The sequence below is a fragment of the Urocampus carinirostris genome, chromosome 13, assembly GCF_059441175.1.
Source record: "Urocampus carinirostris isolate Australia breed hairy pipefish chromosome 13, RoL_Ucar_1.0, whole genome shotgun sequence".
NCBI lineage: Eukaryota > Metazoa > Chordata > Actinopteri > Syngnathiformes > Syngnathidae > Urocampus > Urocampus carinirostris.
The window spans coordinates 18,233,484-18,255,683 of record NC_142361.1 but is presented as its reverse complement, the minus strand read 5'-3'; the positions used below and the strand labels follow the sequence as shown (position 1 = coordinate 18,255,683).

At 39.4% G+C, this 22,200-nt stretch overlaps 2 protein-coding genes across 3 annotated transcripts; one reads left to right on the top strand and one right to left on the bottom strand.

Annotated features, from left to right (window-relative positions):
* The first annotated feature begins 1,263 nt into the window (after positions 1-1,263).
* Positions 1,264-17,644, top strand: ccdc172 (coiled-coil domain containing 172). 2 transcript variants are annotated; one of them, XM_088351877.1, is made up of 10 exons: positions 1,291-1,352; positions 2,449-2,504; positions 2,838-2,930; positions 3,150-3,235; positions 6,473-6,589; positions 6,681-6,840; positions 8,161-8,262; positions 8,329-8,431; positions 16,184-16,271; positions 16,407-17,644. In XM_088351877.1, the coding sequence occupies exons 2-10, from the start codon at positions 2,453-2,455 to the stop codon at positions 16,440-16,442; spliced, it is 837 nt and encodes a 278-aa protein (XP_088208003.1). In that variant the 5' UTR covers positions 1,291-1,352; positions 2,449-2,452; the 3' UTR covers positions 16,443-17,644. The 2 variants fall into 2 exon arrangements, with proteins under 2 accessions (XP_088208004.1, XP_088208003.1); XM_088351878.1 differs by lacking the exon at positions 2,449-2,504 and having other exon boundaries at positions 1,264-1,352.
* Positions 17,645-17,757: 113 nt separating this feature from the next.
* Positions 17,758-21,728, bottom strand: LOC148353920 (uncharacterized). The gene is made up of 6 exons (XM_088351879.1): positions 21,638-21,728; positions 21,495-21,577; positions 20,214-20,322; positions 18,284-18,396; positions 18,090-18,204; positions 17,758-17,953 (listed from the first exon to the last, which is right to left on the bottom strand). Exons 1-6 carry the CDS (start codon positions 21,678-21,680, stop codon positions 17,778-17,780), a joined length of 639 nt encoding a protein of 212 aa, XP_088208005.1. The 5' UTR covers positions 21,681-21,728; the 3' UTR covers positions 17,758-17,777.
* Positions 21,729-22,200: the final 472 nt, after the last annotated feature.

Genomic DNA, 22,200 nt, shown 5'->3' with positions numbered 1-22,200 from the left:
AAAGCGAGAGAGAAGGTGAGATACTGAGAGAGAGCCTGAGAGAAAGCGATATAAAATTAGAGAGATACAGGGGGATACAAATTTAGAGAAATAGATATAGATATTCAGACAGTGAGAGATACATTTAGAAAGAGAGAAAGAGAACAACTATAAATAGAAATTAATAGAAATAGAGAGAGAGAGAAATATAGACATTAAAAGAGAGAGAGAGAGATTGATTTAGAGAGAGAAAGGGATAGAGAGATATTTAGAAAGAGAGGGAGATGTACACGTACAGAAAACAGAGAGAGAGAGAGAGAGAGAGAGAGAGAGAGAGAGAGAGGGGGGGGGGGGGGGGTTAGAAAGAGATAGAGCGTTCGGAAGGGAGCCCCGTTCATTGTTGATGGGGAATCGACTCACGTCCTCCACCAGAAAGCGCATGTTCGTAGAGCCGTTTTGTTCGCGAACGACCTATCCCTAAAAAGAGCAGCAAACGCAGCAGCGAATACAATTTTAATGAGAAAAGCAGTCCCAGAGTGAGCGTAATGAAACAAACACGGCGATGCTTTTCTGGGATTCGTCTTATTTTCAAAGTATCGTTGTTGCAGCCTAAATGGCCACTCGCAGCATTTATGAAGTGTTTCATTAAGTTCCCTTAGTCAGCACAACCTCATTTACGCGCCTATTAAAACAAGACTCTCAGCATTTGTAAGACAATTTGAAGTTATTTTCAGATGCTTGTCAGAAATCGAGACTTACAAAGTGATGCCGTATCGTTCACATGATATAGCAGCATGCATAACCAGGTCAATAATGTCCACTGTATATATTTAGAGAGAGAATGGACGAAGGTAAATAAAAAACACGTCTGTAGAAAGCCGTTTGACAGTAGACACTGGCGCCATCTGTTGATTACCATAGGCGAAACACCACAAAAGCTCTGCGACCACATTTTCAATCAAACATATATAAACGGTTTGATTTTTATTTAAACAAGTATTTAAAAAAAAATCCAACTGCAATTCATCATTCATTTTCAGGCTAATTGCTACAATCCCGACATTTTGGGTGAAATAATTTAATAATTATGGATTAAATTTATAATTGATTTGTCATATTTTAAATGTAAATAAAAAAAAGAAACACACACACACAAACAAACAGATGCAAATATGTAAAATGAATAAATACAGAACTAAAAAGACAGCAGCTGAATTTAGTTTTGAGTACTGTATGTGCAAGGGGGGCATTATTTGGCAGGAAGTACCAGTGAAGCGACAATAATTTAAATTTAAATTAATAATACAATATTTTCCCTCGTGTGTCTATTTCAGTGATACACATCAACAACGAGATTTTGGAACCAAATTGGGGTACAGAAGTCTCTTACATTTTGGTCCAATTTATGTTTTAGTGATAACACGTAGCCTTAACAATCGAAAGTGCTCTAAATTACGTATATCAGGATTTGGTATTTAAACCCATTCCGAATCCTTGGGTTGCCATAATGTTAGCATGCTAGCTTCTCTCATTTGCTTCAATTGCGCCAATCATGCGGTATTGGCACATACATGTCCGTTGTAAATATTGAAATAAATCATATTGTTTAAACTTTAATTGTACTGCTGATTTCGAGGACAGTTGCAATTGCATTCAGATTACCTCGAACCAGTCTCAAAGCCCTCCAGGCAAATGTAAACACAATGGTTGATTCACGTTCATTGTTATCTGATTGAAGCAGTCCTTTGCAATCATCTATATTCAAACACCAAAAAACGAACAAAATGCAGCTTCCCTCCTTAAAATAGCTGTGTTAAGTCGGCTTCATTCAGGATTTATGCACGTTAATGCCTCTGTGATTTGTCAGATTTATAAAATGATGACTCCACCCGTTCTACATCCAATTCAATCCAGTTTTGAAATCAGAGTATGTTGACATAGACGATAAAAACAAACTCAGATTTGAGTGAATTTGATTAAAATAGAATGATACAGATCAATAATTATTCATTAAACCTCATGTAACAGAGTTGAAATTTAATTGCCTTTAGTTTTTTTTTTTTAATTCTCACAAAATCTGTGTTTTTGTTGCATTACTGTCAAAATTCTGGTACCACATTCATTTGTTAAGCCATGGGCGTGTGCGTCTTTTTGTTTGGCACTTTATGGGCTGCTGTGCTTGCCGTACCTTCAGCTTTATCACCTCGTGCTGAAGGTAAGCTGTGCCCAATATCAGTTCGGGTAAAAGTTCATATTTTGCTAAATATAGGAGCTGCTTTCTCGAACTATTTTTGTATATAAATGTTTATAAGTTGTGCTAAATAATGCATTAAAAAAGCACTAATTAAAAGTAAAATAATGCAGCTGGAAACGATGATTACTGAGATGCTGCATGCTTCAATGCAACCACGCCACGATGTGCGGCATGTTGAGTGATGTCCCGTTTTTGTATTTTTGTTAATGTTTTAGATGTATGCAGTCGTGCACAGATACCCTGACTTATTTGTATTGTTTATTGAATGCAGGTACGTGGGAAAGCTATGTTCATTGTTATTATTAAGGTTTCAGTATCAATGTGCTTGCATGTTGTTTGCCTGGCATACCTTCAGCTCTATCACCTCGTGCTGAAGATGTATGCAGTCGTGCACAGACGCCCTGACTTATTTGTGTTGTTAATTGAATGCAGGCAATAAACCGAGTCAGTGTGCACCCTTGTATCTCGCATGATTGAGGGTCATTATACTCACATGATTGTTTTAATATGATACATGTAAATGTGAATATTTGAACATTTATTCAGCGGTTGTTCAACATAAGAACCTTACATTATTATTTCGATTTTTTTTTTTTCTTTCTAGACTTTCAATCTACCATGAGTTTGGACAACCTCTTTCACCAAATCCTCCTAGCAGAGCAACATTTAAGTTTGCAATCTCAAAAGATAAAAGAAGGTGAGTCTTAATCTTTTCTCGATGATTTAAAAAGGATGCAATATGACTCCTTTAGTTGCGAAATATTGACTTGGTTAGTATAGTGGCTTTACGGTCAGACTAGAGTCAGATCAGATGATTCTCTTTTTTGTCTTTTAGAGTTTGATCAAGATGCACACAAATCATTTTTTTCCTCCATTATGTTTTTGCTGTTACTACAGTTTTTTTTTTTTGTCATAGTGAGAGCAGCCACCGTCAGATACAACTTTCAGGTGAAAGCTGCCAGAGAAAAGTACCAGAAGACTACTGAAGAACTTGACATAAAGGTTAGAAAACTTAAAATATTTTTAGATAATTTGTGTTTGATCAGTGTCTTGGAAATCTTAAAACATTGAAAGTATCTGTAAAACTCGGGGGATTACTTTGAATAGTGTTAATATCGGTCCATACCTTAATACATGGTTATGTTGCAATCACTTCATTCAGTAAGTACAAGTGTCAAGTGACATGTCAGCACAAGTCAGGCATATTGGCATATTGATGATCAGATTCCCTTTATGATTCCAAAACACTTAATCATTCCCGTTCGTTAGATAAGTGCGACAAAGAATCAATGGCGAGTGCCGGCATCAGATCAATGCCTAATTTCCACTGGATAACATTAGCCAGAGTTGGTAGTGCACACATGAAATGCCACATCCAACATTGGCTTGCTTGAGTGAATGCTTCCTGAGTAGTCTTTGTATCAAATCAGTAAATTCATCACTGTGACAGGCGTGAGTAGCGTCTTCACAATGTGTGTGGGCATGTGTGCGAGTGAGCACAACATCTTCTCCTGATCAACTCGCTACAAAATGAAAACAGAAGTGTTTACATCCCACCTGTTAACCATTTGGTTCTCCATTTTTGGCAATACAGGGATCACTCTGGGTGGGAACTTGATGTTGATTTACGTGTAAAATTCTACTATACTGTGTATTCAAAGTAAAAAGTAGAAATGTGTTCTATGTATACACGAGAACAGGGGTCGGTAACCTATGACACACGTGCCAGCAGTGGCACGGGAGGGGTTAACCAGTGGCACGTGAGCGCACGGCAAAATAATAATTATTATATTTTTGAAATGCGCATTTTTACCTAAAATTTAGACATTTTCAGTTACGCGCCATGTTATTTAGAGGCTTTACGTTAGCGTCCCTCCTTCTCTGCTCCTTGTGGGAGTGTGTGTCTGCGCAGAGGAGAGATTAATTTAATTTCCTAATAATAATTTCCTTTGTATTGTCATTCTTTGTAACAATGTACACAGAACGAAATGTCGATACACCTGACCCGTTGTAGCGAGCCGATGCAGCCGCAGCCAACAGAGGGCGCCGCCATTTTACCAATTAGGTATGACTCGGCCGAGGCGCGAACCAGCGACCTCCCAGTCTAAAAGCGGGCACACTACCATCTAGGCTACTGAGCTGATCCGTGTTTTAACCCGGCCAACGAAACACACGCGCGTGATAAATGAACAAATCATGACGGCTCCTCGAGCGAAAACATCTCGTCCTTTCCAGCCAGCGTGGACAGACGAATGAGTCTTTGTGCAAAAAAATAACCGTGTTGTTTTGTGCATTATGCCTCGAGAGCGTTGTACCTCGCACAGCAACTGTTAAATACGTCATTATGAGACGAGACATGAATTCAAGGATGAGTCTGACATGGGGGAGACAGTAAAACGCGCAGTGTCCAGGTACGGCCAACAAACACAGACTCTAAAAACCTTTGTCACTGCTATAATCACCACCACTGAAGCAAGTTATTTCTCACTGCATAGCAAAATCAAGTCAAGTCATTTTTATTTGTATAGCCATCTCTTGTGTTTCAAAGTACATAAAACCATTTACTGATGGCGAACATTTTAAAGAAGCGTGTGTGTGCGCACGCGGGCCATCTGCTTTGCTGCTGCAAATTCTAGTTTTGATATTTTCTGCAACAAGATATCATTGATGAATGGCATGGTAGCTGTCTATAGCACTTGTTTTTTGATTGTAGTTCATTGTTAATGAAGAAAGGTTGATTCTGGTTAATTTTTGTTGCAAAACGTTGAAGTCATGGATGGTTACAAGCCTTTCCACTTGTTATTCACATTCATTTTTTAGTTGATTGATGAACAAGAATAGTGAAAGATAAATTGGTCAGTTATACCAGTGTTTTTCAACCAGTGTCCTGGGGCACACTAGTGTGCCGTGAGACCTTGTCTAGTGTGCCGCTGGAATTTTGCCCAATTTTATTTTTCCAAAAAAATCAGGCATTTATTCAGTATTTTTGCAATCTTTAGATGTGGAACTGTAATAGTCATCCATACCAGTAGGTGGCAGTAGATTTTAATATACTTTTTTATGTACTAATTATCTGCTCTTGAGGTAGCACAGTACATTTAATAAATTAATTTGTTTAACAAAGCGGTTTAAGATTGCACTGTAAAAAATAAAAACATAAAGCACATCATTCCTTTTCATTTGAAGTATTATTTTCTTCTTATTATATACTAATTATCTGCTTATGAGGTAGTACAGTGAAATATTTGACACAACTATATTTTCAAACATTTTCGGCGGACGGTGTGCCGCTGAAATTTTCCATAAATAAAAGTTTACCTTGGTTCAAAAAGGGTTGAAAAACACTGAGTTATACGATCAAAATGTATATCCATGTTGTATATTTGGACTGGTATAAAATGACAGCTCTGTTGGATATTAAACATTTTTTATGCAAGTCATTAATCTTGGTGTGGCACACTGATTTACAAGGAAATTTCAAAGTGGCACTCCACACAGAAAAGAGTGCTGACCCCTGCACTAGAGTAATCCCTAGTTCAGGGCCGTTGCTAGCCATTTGGGTGCCCTGAGACCGGAGGCTGGGCACAAAGCAAATTCACCCCTTTTCTAGGGAAATTTGGTTTATGCTGCTTTTGTATTGTTTAACCATATAGGTCTAATTAATTATTCAGTTTATAAATAACTTCGTGGACTGCAGGCATCCTTAAGATCAAATTTGAGAACCACAGACTGGTGTGATCTGATTCCCCCTGTGTGATACTCTAAGCAGCAATAAACCTGCTGCCTCAATGATGGACGAGGAAAGTCGACCTGAGCGCAGTTTGAGAGCCTCTCAAAGAAACAAAACTCGAACAGCAGCACAAGGAGATAAACACCGTCAGGTTGAGTTACGACCATGTGCATACTTGGGCATTGTGTGCCTTTAATTGATGTGATGTGAGCCTGCGGAAGGGTGCTGCAAAATCAATTTTCTATTGTACTATTTTGCACACTTTTTAGAGATTGTTTATTTATTTCTATCTTGAGACAAGAAAGGTAATGGATGTGCTGTACATGGTTTTTATACTGCTATGGGACTCTATTTTTGAAAGTTCACATGATACCAACCATACTGGTCATAGTTACACGTGTACAGGTCACATCTCCAACATCATTGAGACTGAAACTTGAGTATAGCTACTTGTGCAAAGTCTAGCTTGCTCTGTCAGATGATTGACCTTCTTAAATGGTTTGATTTAGGGCCAACAGTTATCTACAACCAAGCTGCACTGGGACTTGTTGAAGAAATCCGAACAGCAGACATCACAGCAAAACCAGCAGCTATACTCAGAGAAGGTCCACCTCCAAGAGCGCCTGGTAGCTTCGTGACATCTGATTGAGAGCAACCTAAAACTGACAGTCCCGGCTGATATCAGCATATTGTGTTTTTTGTGGCCTCACACACCAGGTAAGAATACAAGCAGATTTTGAAGAAGAGCAGCAGGAGTTCCTGCAGGAAATTCGGAACTTCAACTGTGAATTCAGTCTCTGCAGGACTCCAGATGCGACCACTCAAACGCACATGCAGGTTCTCAACCTGAACATAAAGGTGGACTCTTTGTACAAAGGTGCAAAACCACTCGACTCATGGGAAGTCTTGACTTGAAAAGCGCTATATAAATGTAGATCATTTAATTTCATCAATTAAAAATATTGTTTCTCTGATAGCGGTACTAAGATGTACAAATATTACTTATTATTTTACCAGACTTTAGTACATGTTGATAATTGTTGCCTCTATGTAACCTGAGTGTAGCAGCTAAACCCACCTGGTTTAATTAATCTCAACTGGTGGCCGACATCAGTTGTTCAGGGTTTAGGTAACCACCAATTACAATTCTGTTTTTTTAACTTATACCATAGCATTTACAACTGCGATGTCAGCATTCAGGTACAGTCAATGGTAATGCATGAAATAAACAAGAATGTTCTGCATAATGCACATTCACGCATACCAATTATTTCATATGCAATCAACATTTCCCTTTTCAACATTCTCATGATGTCCTTTGCTACGTCCGTTTTACAGCAACACACACATATGCATACACATTCATAATCTACACTATTTAGATATTCTATATAACACACTACAGTGGGCATTTGTATATTGTATTCTCTGCTTTATTATTGTATTGTTCTCAGCTCAGGGATGCTGCTGGAAATGTGAATTTCCCTGCGGGGATGAATAAAGTATCTCTCTCTCTCTCTCTCTCTCTCTCTCTCTCTCTCTCTCTCTCTCTCTCTCTCTCTCTCTCTCTCTCTCTCTCTCTCTCTCTCTCTCTCTCTCTCTCTCTCTCTCTCTCTCTCTCTCTCTCTCTCTCTCTCTCTCTCTCTCTCTCTCTCTCTCTCTCTCTCTCTCTCTCTCTCTCTCTCTCTCTCTCTCTCTCTCTCTCTCTCGGTCCATTCATTCTCAGTAGGTTTGCGTGGGTGCTGGAGCCCATCCCAGCTATTCTCGGGCAGTGGACAGGGGATACCCTGAACTGGTAGCAGGACACCATATTCATAATACCAGGCCTTATTCAAGGGTTTGCTATCTCTGGCAATGCTCACTACTCCTTTGGATTTTTAGGAGGTAGTTTTTGTGGTTCACTTTTCGATAAGAGAGGGAAACCTGTAAGAAGAAAGTGGGTTTTGGTGTGAATAATTTTCCTTTAAAGTCTACATCCCCCAGTACTACTCAGTTTTAACCGTTGAATGAATGGCATTTTTGTTTCTGAATAGTCCACAGAATAGCACTGAATAATTCCAAAACTGTCTTTGTGTTTTAATGTATTCCTATGCACTGCTTCACACATTGGCTCACGGTTTCCTTTATAAACGCACGTCCTAAATATTATCTTAAATCTTAAGATTATATACTTGATTCTTTTCCCTAACAAATTCAGAAATGGAGGAGATGATGCAGAATAACTCAAAAATGAGTGATTTGAGGGCGCAAATAGGGAGTCTCCAGCATGAACTGCAGGCTCTGAAAAGTTTACACGCAGGTCAGTGGCCTTAAACAGCTTACATTTAAAATCAATTGCCATCTGTAATTTCCAATCTTTGTTTAGACCTGGAGCGGCAACTGAGCGAGACACAAAAAATGACAGCGTCTCTGCGCGCCCAAGACCAGGCTGCTGGTCACAAAGTTTGCACTGATGACGGCATAGTCAAGTGAGTGTTTAAAAAGAAATTGATGCATGGACCTAAGTATGATCAACATTATATCATAGTAGCATAGTAAGCAGCATGATAGTTTACCATATTTCAATGACCATAAGGGGCACCACACGCAATGGTGCAGTATTCATTATGTGTACCACATTGTATTTGGCTCACACATAAGACGTACCTGACAAAAAAGTGTGAGCTTTTTATACAATCCCCGCGCCATGACTTCACCTTTTAGCGCCAACACCTCACCTTTTAATGTTATCATGATGTTCTTTTCTAGGTGTCCTCTAATTCGACCTTCTAACGCCAACATACGGATACACACATTCTCGCTCTTGCACATATTTTTGTAGATACTCTTTAACACTCACATTCTCTCGCAGGGTTCTATTGTAACCGCTTCCTCAGTTGTTCCCAACCTTATCTGCACTGACTGGTCTGATGTCTGAGAATGTTGTATAGGCCCAGCCTAATGATAATAGTTGTGTTACATGATAATAATAATAAAAAAAAAAGCCTCAATCCACGCTGTTATCACTAAACCACTAGGGATGTAGATGAGATAGGAAAAGGCATTCGGTTTTATCTCATTATCACACTATTTTTAGACACTGCACCGTCCTTAAAGATATAAACAAATGCAAACAGCATGACAAGAGAAAAAACTGGTGTATCTTTTAATGAATCAGGACCTTGAAAGTCATTCAATAAATGCATTGTACATTTTATTTTACTTTTTTTTTCGTTGGTACTTTACATTATAAAATGATTTTAATCATGGACCCACATATTCAAAAATGTCATACAGTGAGTAAAAAAATGTAATGATGAGATAAAATCGAATGCCTTTCCCCATGTCATCATATCCGTAATGGTATAGTGGTTGAAATGTGGCACCCTCACAACCGCAATCTGGGTTTGATTACCATTTTACTTGGGTATTGTGTTCATAGTTTAAACGTCATGGTACCGTGAGTAAAACTAATGTGATGATGAGATTCCCATGTCATTTACATGACTAGGGTTTTAGTGGTTAACGCGCACCTAAACCTTGAGTTATTTTATTGCATTGAGGTAAATACGCGTTACACACAAATAAATATGGTAAAAGCGAAAGAATAAGACAACTTTTTCTGTTTCTGTGACTCACAGCCCAGTCCAGTGGTTGTTCAAAACACGTACACTGGCCGCACGGCATGATAGAGACACTTTTATATTTTAATGTGCCACTTATGGTCGTTAACATTGTATAATTAACAAAATACTTGAATCAAATCATTTCAACCATGCAGAGTCGAATACAACTACTGCAGTTACTATGTTTGCTGTACTTAACCCGTTCCTACAGTGGTTTTGCAGCTCAGAATCTCATAAAACTTTCAATTGGCCCTGAAAATGTATCAGACCAAGCAAGAATGTGTTGACGGCGCTAACAGAAAGGAACAAACTGCAGCCGTTTGTTCGGCTGAGGCAGTTTAGAGATGTCCTGGTGTTGAAGTACTTCGGGCTGACTGAGCTGTGATATTTAATTGGTTGTGAAGCGAGTCGTCTCGTGCTTCTCGGGGCTTCTGCTTCCTTTATAAACGGCGGACATTTAACCAGCAGCCTTTAAGCCCCCATTTCTCTTCGCTAACGTTAAACACGCTTAACAGCCTCAACTGCAAATACATCTTTTTTAAAGGCAAGTGCAATTACTTTTTTTTGATGCCAAATGAATGAGGAGTCATGCAAGGTGCTGCTTTTAGTGAGGATGCATCAGAGCTGGATGTATTTTTAACATCAGGGACCTCAAATTCGTGACCCGTGGGCCAAATGTGGCCCACAGCATAATAGTGTGAGGCCCTCGCCTTACTCATCTCATCTCATTAGCTGCACCGCTCATCCTCAGTAGGGTCGCGGGGGTGCTGGAGCCCATCCCAGCAATCATCGGGCAGTGGGCAGGGGATACCCTGAACTGGTTGCCAACCAATCGCAGGGCACACAGGGACAGACAACTCGCTCGCTCATTCACACCTAGGGGCAATTTGGACCGGCCAATCCACCTGAAATGCATGTCTTTGGAATGTGGGACGAAACCGGAGTGCCCGGAGGAAACCCACGCAAGCACGGGGAGAACATACAAACTCTGCACAGGAAGTCCGGTAGCTGGATTTGAACCCACACAGGAGGTTCCCAGGACCTTAGAACTGTGCCGCACAGGCGCTAACCACTTTTGTTTTTGCCCAGCCTTTTGTGAATTTATGTTTTTTTTTTGGTACAAGTAGCAGCAAGATTGCAGACAATGCCATATTTTCTGGACTATCCGGCGAACGAGTTATACGGCGCACTCTAAAAATAATCCTCAATGAGATATTATTTAATATATAAGGTACATTGGACTATAAGGCGTATTAAATTAAAACTGCATTAAGAGTGAGAGTTTCATTAAAAAAAAAAATAAGAAAATAAAATACACATTCAATAAAATATAAATATCAGGAATTTCTGTTCGCTATTACATTTTATTGATAAATTACTTCTGTGTGTAAAAGCAATAGATTTACATTATGTATTTTCTAATTACTGTATTTCTGGTCTATAAGGTGCACTTTCGAGTCTGGAAAACACTGTACACATATCTTTATCTGCGAGTATTTTCAAAGATGCACGTTTAATTGCTAGGTTTTTTTTTTGCCCTATCATTTCAATCAATGTTTTTTAATGATTTTTTTTTTTAATCACATACTGTCCCTTTACTGTAGGTGTAGCCCATGTGGATTCTGGATTTGTTTACTAATCGATTGACTTCATTTTATATTTGTGTTTTTTTCTTATTTGTGTTAAACTATTATAAAAAAGACACTTAAAATTGTTTTTATCATTTTTTTGATATAAGCTTTTCTTGTGAAAAACCCTGAGTTGGCCCGTCATATCCCAGACCTTTAAACTGATAACCTTACCTTAACAATATACTGGTTACATTCACATGTACTAAACATGAGAACTGTCTGTTTTGAAAAATAACACTGTGTAGTAATGTTTTATTTGAATTATAAAGTAAAACGGGTTGTTCCTTTTAAAAATGCAAATGGGATCGTGTGTCAGTGTTGGGACCACAAGGAGAACATTTAGGTTAGTACTATTTTTGAAAATAAGTTCCGCTTCATATTACCATCATCATATTTGGTGGGATATAATGCAGCAAGGAGATGCACTCTGCAGTTGTATCTAATGTTTAGCTTTCAATGGAAGTCAGACGCAATGTTTCTATTGTCCTAAATGGAGTCGCAACTCAACGTGACGTGACTTGTCATTTCGATTTAGCCGGATGAATGTGATTGCCGCTGCCTTTTGGTGCTCCATCAGGTTGAGGTTCCTTTATTTCATTTAGGACACATAATCAATAGAGTTTCTAGAAAGAAGACAGGGCAGTGTATTGTTATTGCTCTGCTATACAACTACTAAATTTCTCAAAGTGATGCATAAATAAAATATCATTTTATATACAACATTACATCTCTGTGAAAATACTTTTTGGTTGGTTGGATTCCTTAACCACTAGGGTCGTAGGGGCACCATTTCCTGTGGTGTATCTTGGGCAAGTACAGCCTGGTGGCGCCCATCCCTAGTGGCCAACATATGTTTGCACCCGGTCTCGAACCGAGGACCTTTCCCATGTCAGGCGAATGTGTTAACCACTGCATTTTGTAAACCGCGAAATCCTTTTATTTATGTTACATTTTGGCCCAGGGGCGGGCAAGCTCTGTGGAGGGCCATATTGGGTAAAACCATCCGGATTGGGGTGCTGGAGCCCATCCCAGCAATCATCGGGCAGTAGGCAGGGGGCAGGGGACACCCTGAACTGGTTGCCAGCCAATCGCAGTATATATATATATATATATATATATATATATGTGTGTGTTAATGCAAATACAGTTTTATGGCGTCATTTATTTGAGCGCGAGATTATTGTTCAGTGAACGTTCCTGTAAACTGGCCACTGGCAGCAAGAATAAAAAAACTCTAGGATTTGCTTGAAATCCGAAAACAGAAAAATATGCATGCCCCACACATGTGTGAAACACTTCAGAATCGTAACTATGTTTTTAGTATGCTTCAACATTTCCAACGCCACTAATGTATTCGTCAAATTAATGGTTTCGTAACAATTGTCTTTCATATCTGCTGCATGTAATCTTTCCACGCTAAATTGTCTGGGTAATGAAGATGACTTTGGTGCAAAAAGCCTAGCTGTTCTCTATTGTGTCTTTTACACACTATTGGCTTTTGTCGACCCCCAGCCACCCAGGAGCTGACCCTTAAATCATGCATGTGCTTAGTACGTCTTGCTCATCCATCAGACTCATTAAGAGTGGGCCCTTCATCACCCCCCGGTCTTATTGGCCCCTAGGAAGTGCTGAGGATGTGCCTAGGCTCATTCTTATGATCACGAGCTATCAATCCAGCCGCACTGTCTCTTGAAGAGGCATATTTAACCCCCCCTCTATTGACTAGTCGAAATCGAATGTGTGTCAATTTGAATGAGTGCTGCCTTTGTTCAGAAAGTGTTTGGTGTGCATGATATTTCCCCTTACCATGCACTGGGTCGCAAATTTAGATTGTGCATACGTGGGATTTTTCTTCTCATTTATACAAGACTTTGCAACTGTCGTCATTTGAACAATCAAATTGTAGAATGGCAATTGTCGACAATATTCCACACACGTCAAGTCATGTTTATTTGTATAGCCCTTAATCTCAAAGAGTCAAAGGGATGTACATACCACAGATTATGCAAACCACAGACTATTTTTATACCATCCCCTGATCTAAAACATACATGAAGGCAAGGAAAAACTCAAAAACTTCAACATGAGGAAAATGAAGAAACCTTGAAAAGGGACTGCACATGAGGTTATCCCCCTTCCAGGGTGACCAGTCTGCAATGAATGTTGCAATAACAAATAATAAACAGATATTGTCAACATAAAATTGTAAAGTAAGCTACTTTTAGTTACTGTGTATTTCTCAGACTCCTGTGTTACAAATTAACTTGCTATGAAATTAACCTGTTTTTCTATTTTAATACACACGTAATCACTCACACACACACACACACACATAGTCTCATTCAAAAATCCACGCATTTCAGTCTTTTTCCATTGTATGTAATGTAATGCGCATGCGTGACTCCATTGTATGTACTGCGCATGCGTGGCTTTTCAATGAATACGCGCTACTGAACCGGAAGTGGTCAGAGACATTCGGACAACCAAACGGGCCACGTTGGCGGATCTCTCCTACTGCAGTAGTCCTTTCAAACGTTATTTCCTGCCTCTGCCTGAATTCCTTGGTCATCCGTGGGTTTATATCTTTTTAAACTCAACAAAAATATAGGTTATTCATATGCTATATTATAGAAGTGTGTTTTAAGCTTAGATTTAAACATTCCCACTGAAGTTGCAGATCAGAACATAACATTGCCTTTGCAAAATTGTTATGTCAGGACACATGGCATGCTGACCTTTAAAACTGTGTAATTTTGCCTCAATTGTTCAAGAGTTTCATTACCTTCCACGTTAAAAGATGGTAGTGCGTAATGTATTATTGAACCTTTAAACATCTGCCGTGTAAGGAAAAAAAAGGAATGCAATTGAAGTTTATGTAATCTAACAAAGACACTTTAAAAAAAAACTGTATATAACGGCATCTATACACAGAAATGCTATTGTCCAAGTTATAATAATATTCTGTTATTGACACTACAGCAAGTAATTATTTATTTTTAGGTCTTATGTCTCTTGTTGCTAAAGTGGTAAAATAACTATAACATAAAATTATGTGCAGGTTGTTAGCTAGCTAGCCCTGAACACGTCTTTCTTTTGGAGATTCTGCTGGCAGTGTCTCTTTAACGTGCCTTGTTGGCTTTGAGTTTTCGCATGCTCGAACAAAGGGTACAAGAATCAGTGACATACTTATGACAGTAGCGCATCTCTACAGTAAATAAGCAGCTAGTTGTATGTCTTCGTATTGTGCACACTCAACAGAACAGCCACGTTCATAAAAGTTTATAATGAAAACACTTGGAATTGTGCAGATGGCAGAATTTGTGGATGGGAACCTCAAATAGACTTATATCATGTACAATGGAACCTCGGTTTTCGAACGCCTCTCAGTTCGAACAAATCGGAGTTTGACCAAAAATTTCGAGAAATCCTTGCTTCGCTGTTCGGTCAAAAATTCGGAGTTCAAACGCCGGTAATGCGTGAGTGCGTACGCTAGAGTGCGATGCTGAGCGGCGTACGGGTGTAGATCGTGTAGATTGCCCCCGCCCCTCGTAACCAACTGTTATCACGTGCGCACTTGCCTCTTTTTGATTTCGCTTTTAATATCGGTGAACGGAGTGTTTTAGCCCCTAACTATGACTCAGAAGAAGGTCGGTGCAAGCAGGACAGGTGAAAAAAGAAAAGTTGTTCGTACAACTATTGCCTTTAAGTAAGACATAATAGCTAAATATGAAAGAGGTGTGCGAGTTTCCGATCTTGCTAGGGAATACAGCATGCGCCTTCTGCTGACCACCACAAAGGTAAGAAATCCTATTCATAATTATTTTCTTTATCTTTTTTTTTTTTACACGTTCGTAATAGCGTAGTCTTTCGTACGGAAGATTACGATAACATGAACGTACGATTAGCCTGGGTTAGCTTTATGATTAGGTTGAACATTCAGGTAAACATTCAGGGTGTTGGAACTGAGCCCAAAATTCAGGGTGTTGGAACGGAGCCCCCTTTCCAATGAAGCGCTAGCCACTTGTGGTGCTAAATGACTTGTAAACAACCTGATTTTTTTATTTTTACACGTTCATGTTAGCGTAATCTTTCGTACGGAAGATTATGATAACGCGAACGTACGATTAGCCTGGGTTAGCTTCATGTTTACGTTAAACATGCATGGTAAACGTTCAGGGTGTTGGAACAGATTAAAACGATTTACATTATTTTTAATGGGAAAAATGATTTCGGTGATTGAACAAATCGGTTCTCGAACAGGGTTCTGGAACGTATTATGGTCGAGAACCGAGGTTCCACTGTATTTACAGATTAATGTGTTCACAGTATGTGAATGTAGCTTCAAGCATTAAGATATATATTGCAAGATTAAGATTAGGGAATGTCATATGTATCTGTTGATTGTGGATGTGTGAAGCCCTTTCAGACTCTATCTGCAACCTCAGTGGAAATGTTTAAATCTAAGCTTAAAACTCACTTCTACAGGTTTTACACATGAGTTGGAGTCGACTTAAAATGGCCAAATGAGATTTAGCCACGAAGAGAGGGAATGCTCAGATCAAGCTTTTTCTTCATACATTGTGTTACTCTATTTGAGCATATGGCTGCCACCTGTTAAAGGGCTCTAAAGACCACAAAGTAAATTCAACAATCCACAATCTTAACAACTGAAGAACCTGAACAATGGCACACTTCTGTGTTTTTATTTATTGATTTTGGGCTGGTCGTCTGAATTTTTATCAGAATTGTTTACAATATGATGTCGAACAAAGGACCCTGAAAACGGGAAAGCATACATAAAACACATTTACAAATAACTGTCTCCTGTGAAAGGAAAAATAGAAACACAAAAACTGTTAAGTATGAGTCCACAGTTGTTTAGTGTGTCATTTCTTGTTCAACACAGTGTCATGAAATATGTTTGATTGGCAGGTAGGTCTCCTCTGTAGCTATTCACTAATTAACTCAGGATTTACATGCCCAGGCTGAGGGAAGAACTGGAGATGCACCAGGAAGGAGATCTCGAACTCCTACTGGAGACCCTCAAAGTGGAAGTACAACATCTCCAGAGTGTACGTACATATTTTTCATTATGTTATTTTAACGGTGGGAGGATGTGGCTTGGGCAAACACATCATGGTAGGTACCTTTTGAACATCATTTTTAGGCTATTGAGTCATGTAGCTCTGTGAATGTGTTTTCCTTAGAAGACGGACAGCTGGAAGGGTGGAGATCAGCTTTAGAAACACCATATTGTTGTTCTTGTTTGCCGAAGGGAGAGAGTCATGTCAACATGTTCTGGCAGAACGATTTTGTCGCTAAACCCACCTCGAATGTTTGCTTACTTTTATTGTTGCTAGCCTTTGGGCAATGTTAACAAAACCTGATGAAATGTGTTGAAAACGCCTCAAATCGTTTCTTTAGTTTCTATAAACCTGCAGCACACTTGATGGTGCACTCATCATTAAGCACTCATATCAATAATTAGGGTAATTTCGATGCCTTGTCCACCAGCTCTTTTAAGTTATTCAAACCAAAGCATGATAATCAGAAGTCTGAAGGAGGGTCCTTGGTGATTATTTTTGTCTGTTTCAGTGTGTTAAGGATTTTTGTCTTGAATCAGATGTTAAATGCCCTAATGCCTTTTTTCTGTCTTTTAATTTCTCATGCGACCGATGTTACACTTTTTTTTTAAATTTGTGGACTTATTTGTGGATGGTAAAAAACACAATTTGATTGACCCTAATTATTGCTTTGTCATTTAAAACAAACCCATTTTCAAATATTCATTCCACTCATTTTGAGTGGATTTCCATTTTATTTGACGTGCTCTGAAAAATAGTTCCTATGCAATTTAAAACAGGTTCTGTGCCAAGGCGAAAACATATCTTGAGGAGCCGGTCAATGGAGTGAATAGTACAATGCTGCGCTCTAGTGTGCAATACGTGCAATGGTTAATTTTCATTGTTCAGTGGTCACATTTCCCCGTAGTGAATATGAGGATCATTACAGAAACATAAACATCTGTTACCTGCCATTTTGCATCAGAATTACTACTGATGCATACAGAACATTGCCAATATGTTGGAGTGAATTGAACTCAGTGTATATTGCAATCTGTAGTAGATTACAGGAAACTCATAGTTGTAAGGTTTGAGTGCAGCCTACCACTTTTCCTCTTTCCATTGTAACAACTGTATTGCCATCCTTTCCAAAATGTTGTGTCCTGAATGAATACATGAATTCAGACAGAAAAAAAACTAAACTCATATCCATTCCAGATGTTTTCTTTTTTGTACCAGGCATTAGTTGACCAAACCCCAACATCCCCACCTCGAGGAAGACAATGGGTGCTAATTTTGAAATTATTCGGTATTACGTGCAGAAACTAACCCGTGAGCTCCAAGTTTTGGGATGGCCACTCTACCACAATGCCACCGAGCTGGATAATTATTAACAAAAAAAATCTAGTCCAGCATGTGAAATAATTTTCACTCCAAGCATGTATGCAAATGTAGTGAGACAAAATCTTGCAAGGAAAAAAAAAGCCCAGTCGGATAGTTTTAAGGTTTTGACGTTTATCCACACAAAAGGCAGAGAGACTTTGGGTCCTCATCTAGCCCATTCTGATTGAGCTCCTCCACAAAGTTGTGGAAGATGTCGCTCTTTGTTTGGTCGCTGGCCTTGCTGGTTAGGCAGTCTTGGTCTTTGGAAAAGTATGCCATCTTCGCCCCAGCAAATTGAAGAGTCGCTTCTAGAGGCAGCAAATGCATCAGGACAGACGCAACCAAGTTAGTCATTAGCACGAGCAGGAATTTTAAAAGTGGAAACAAACTACTGAATGTAGACAGCAAAACCAGCCCAGGACGTTGCTCTAATGTTTCACCCACCATTGCAAACTGCCAGCTTGTTTCCTCCCACATACTGAGTGCTCCACTTGTAACCTGTCACCGCACTGCACTCTTCAAACACTCTGCTTCTCCTCTGGAAAGCAAAGTCGAAACCCTGCGCGAGGGAAGCGACATCGAAGCGGTTTTCCAAATTGACCCGCTTTTCCTCTTACACATGCGTGACGCCAGCTTACGTGGTTGCAAAGGGGTTTACAAAAGCGCCTGTTGGCCACTGTGGCGCATGCCAAGCCTCCGTTTTGGGGCACTTCGGGCGGCGGGCATTTCAACGGTTCGGCCCCCAGACATTCTGAATGCAAACACAAACACAGCTTTTGATTAGGGCACACAGAGACTGACAACTCACTCGCGCATTCACACCTAGGGACAATTTTGACTGGCCAATTAACCTGACATGCATTTTTTGGCAATTGTGTTTTGTACAATTGTAAAACACATTGGTCAAAAATAATCACAAAAAAATCAGTTTGCTCAATTCAACACAACTTTCTGGGTTTTCTTGTACAAAACCGCCCAATCTTTTGAGTTTTTCTGGACAGTTTTGTGGTTGTGATTTATAATCTGACCCACATGTTGGGGTCGGCCGTTTTACACAAATTAGCGTCATTTTGGGGGGACACTTGAACAACAATAAGAACAAAAAAAATCTGATTTTTTTTGCAGTTATTTTGAGTAACAAGAGTATGAGTATGGATGTTAAGAGGGGACTGTATGAGAGTGTGATTGTGCCGACTGTGTTGTATGGTGCAGAGACTCGGATCCTGAACGCAGATTTGAGAAGGAAACTAAATGTTTTTGAGATGAAGTGTTTAAAGAGTATGTTAGGAGTGACAAGTTTGGATTGATTGAGAAATGAAATTGTGAGAGACCGAACTGGAGTAGTAGTGGGACTGATCAAGTGGACAAGAGAGTACTCGGGTGGTTTGGACATGTGGAGAGGATGGATGAGGAGCGAATGTTGAAGAGGATCTACAGAGCAGAAGTAAATGGAAGGAGACAAAGAGGAAGGCCGCGATTGACGTGGATGGATGGTGTTATGAGTGCACTGCAGGAAAGAGGTCTAAATTTAGTGGAAGCTAGAGCCCTTGTTGGTGATAGGAATGAGTGGAGAGGTGTAAAAAGGATAGTGGGATGTTTGGACGCATTCTAAGGGATGGGCAGGGCACCCGTAAGATGCGGCAGAGGTAAACCTGTGAAAGCTGTCGGGCCCTGCTGTTGAACAGAACACAACAAGTTTAAAATATCCAATAAAGTGTGTCCCACTTATTGTTGATGCTTCACAAGAAATTACAGTTTTATATCTTGATGTTTGAAGTCTGAAATGTGGCAAAAAGTCACAAAGTTCAAGGGGGTCAAATAGTTTCGCAAGCCACTGTAGATAAATAGATAGATATTTTGGACAAAATAGCTTTTTTGGTGGCTTTAAAAAACTATATTTGAATTAAACAATCTCATTATCTCATCTCATTAGCTGCACCGCTTATCCTCAGTAGGGTCGCGGGGGTGCTGGAGCCCATACCAGCAATCATCGGGCAGTGGGCAGGGGACACCCTGAACTGGTTGCCAGCCAATCGCAGGGCACACAGGGACAGACAACTCGCTCGCTCATTTACACCTAGGGACAATTTGGACCGGCCAATCCACCTGAAATGCATGTCTTTGGAATGTGGGGGGAAAACCGGAGTGCCCGGAGGAAACCCACGCAAGCACGGGGAGAACATACAAACTCCGCACAGTAAGTCCGGTAGTTGGATTTGAACCCACACAGGAGGTTCCCAAGACCATAGCACTGTGCCGCACACGCGCTAACCACTGCGCCGCCGTGCTGCCCACAATCTCATTATGTTTTGTTTTTTGTTTTTAAATATTGGCCGAGTTTTCTTTTGGTCTACTTAACAATTCTGATTTGGGAGTAGTTCAAAACACCATAGTTTAACCTATCTTACTTATATAACCAACATAGGGATGCTTTTTTATCATTAAAACACAGGAGGTTGGTTCAAATTAACCCAAGAATGATCAGGTCAAGCTTTTGTTTAGAATTTTGTCCTAATTGGACCAGGATGAGGCAGGATGTTTCAAGGGAAAGTGGTTTCGTGTTATTACCTGTCAGCTGTTGTGTGTGCAGTGTCTCAGTCAGATTCCTCATGTAGAGAAGCAAGGCCGCCCTCTGCGTTGAGCTCCATTTGGGATTCATGCTGCATTCTACTGCCATCTGTTGTATTTAAACAAGAACAGCAAGATTCCCTTTACAACATTCAGGCTTTTTTGACTGGCAGGTTTCAAAAAAGGTGCTGTAGCCTGTAGAATTAGTCAGCAACACTTTTGGCTATTTTATGTTCAAAAGAAATGTCCACTGCGTGTTCGGAAGAACAGTGTATTTTTTTCCAATGTGTGTATTCTAGAGGTCTACCGATTATCGGCACTGATGAATTTGACACATAACATCAACGGTCTTTTTATTAATTAAAACTGGGAAAGGGTCCCGGCCTGAGTTTCGCTTTGAAGTCAAGTTATCGGCCAGCTTCCCCTTACTCCTCCCCTTGTTGTATTGACATATTTGTTTATTTAAGTATTTACTGTTAAGAAATAAAAACAAAAATCTGGGAGATATTTAAGTTTTTATGTACCGTTATACAAGTTGCTGCCAAGCCTATTTGTATTTGCTGCACTGTTTTTGATGAAAGATTAATCATGTTAGTTGTGTCGAAATGCTAACTTACTTTAAAACGTTTCATGTGGCTATTTAATATTTTATGTGCCTTTTTATACAAGTTGCTGCTATGCCTAATTTTATTTCCTGACTGTTAGTTGTTGGTTTAAGTAGAATAAAAGTCATGCTAGTTGTGTTGAAGTTATAATTTATTTACTGTGAAATGGTCAAAAGAGCTATTAAAAGTTTTATTTGAATTTATAAGAAATGGTCTGAGCTTTTTTTTTTTTTGCATTATTAAAAAATATCCGATTTTTAAGCTTTTCTGGCAAATTAATTTGGGCTCCAAATGTCACTGATTGGCCATCTCTTAATACTAAAAATGTGTATTCAAACTGAAAATCCCCTATCGGTCAATCCCTAGTGTATTCTGCTTAGCGTTGCAAAAATGCAATCTGGAGTCAATGCCAGCTGAATTTGGCTGCGCTCCCACCACTTAATCACATTAACAACTTTGCATCTCATGAAATCCAAACATCAAAATCTGCAGACTTTAACTTTCCTTTGAAACGTTTCCACTACTTTTAACCACTACTGCACTAGACTAACTTAGCTCAAGTGACACATGTAGTGTGTTTCAGAGGAGTCGGCAAGTTGCACAAAAAGTAGAAATAATTGTTGACCGAAACCAATACCTTTTTGGATAATTGACCGAGATAATAGGTTAGAAATACCTGGAGATCTGCTGTTAGGTTCTCCACGAATTGTGAGCTGCAATTCTTTGTTTGAACTTCGTGTTGATACGAGCAAGTCAACACTGAAAAATGAGAAAATCATATATTCAAAAAAGTGCATGGTCTGTTTCTGTGGACATTACCTGAGATTAAGCATAGACAAGCCGATAAGTCTTTCACTGCCATCTTTGTGTTTTGTCCAGCACAGCTGCACACTAAACTCTGGCTGTGATATTTTTGACTCAACCTTTGGGAGCAAAGGGTATGCAAATAGTATGTTTCAAAACATTTGTTTTTGGGGGTCTGTGATAGATTCTGCTGCACTGAGTTTGAACTACGGGTGCTGCTGAACATAATTAATGAAGCTGTGAAGAAAACGCAAGCAACTGTCCTGCACTTGAAGATTCTGATTTGAAAACAGAGCTTTGACACTATCTGTTTGTCTGCTCAGAATGACAAACCCATACCAATCTTCATCTTTCAAACTCAATGGGATGTTGGGGAGCTGAACAGATTTAAGATTCTATGATCGCCTTCCTGCAGTCAAGTTTGCAACCATTTGGTGTCACCCTTCTCTCATCGAAAGTGGAAAGCAATCTGGCACAATCAAATTTGTTTCCGAGTAAAAATTAAAAACCAAACAAACATGTGACCTTTCAAATAAATGGCAGACTCATATTGTTTTATGACTGACAGTTTTCTGTTT

Excerpts from the sequence above, each read along its gene's own strand:
- LOC148353920 (XM_088351879.1), bottom strand. The coding sequence starts at position 21,680 with ATGGCAGTGAAAGACTTATCGGCTTGTCTATGCTTAATCTCAG. Across the intron at positions 20,323-21,494 it reads ACCTAACAGCAGATCTCCAG|ATGGCAGTAGAATGCAGCAT; the intron begins GTATTTCTAACC and ends TAAATACAACAG. Across the intron at positions 17,954-18,089 it reads CAAGCTGGCAGTTTGCAATG|AAGCGACTCTTCAATTTGCT; the intron begins GTGGGTGAAACA and ends TGCTGCCTCTAG.
- ccdc172 (XM_088351877.1), top strand. The coding sequence starts at position 2,453 with ATGCAGTCGTGCACAGATACCCTGACTTATTTGTATTGTTTATTGAAT. Across the intron at positions 3,236-6,472 it reads CTGAAGAACTTGACATAAAG|GGCCAACAGTTATCTACAAC; the intron begins GTTAGAAAACTT and ends GGTTTGATTTAG. Across the intron at positions 8,263-8,328 it reads TCTGAAAAGTTTACACGCAG|ACCTGGAGCGGCAACTGAGC; the intron begins GTCAGTGGCCTT and ends ATCTTTGTTTAG.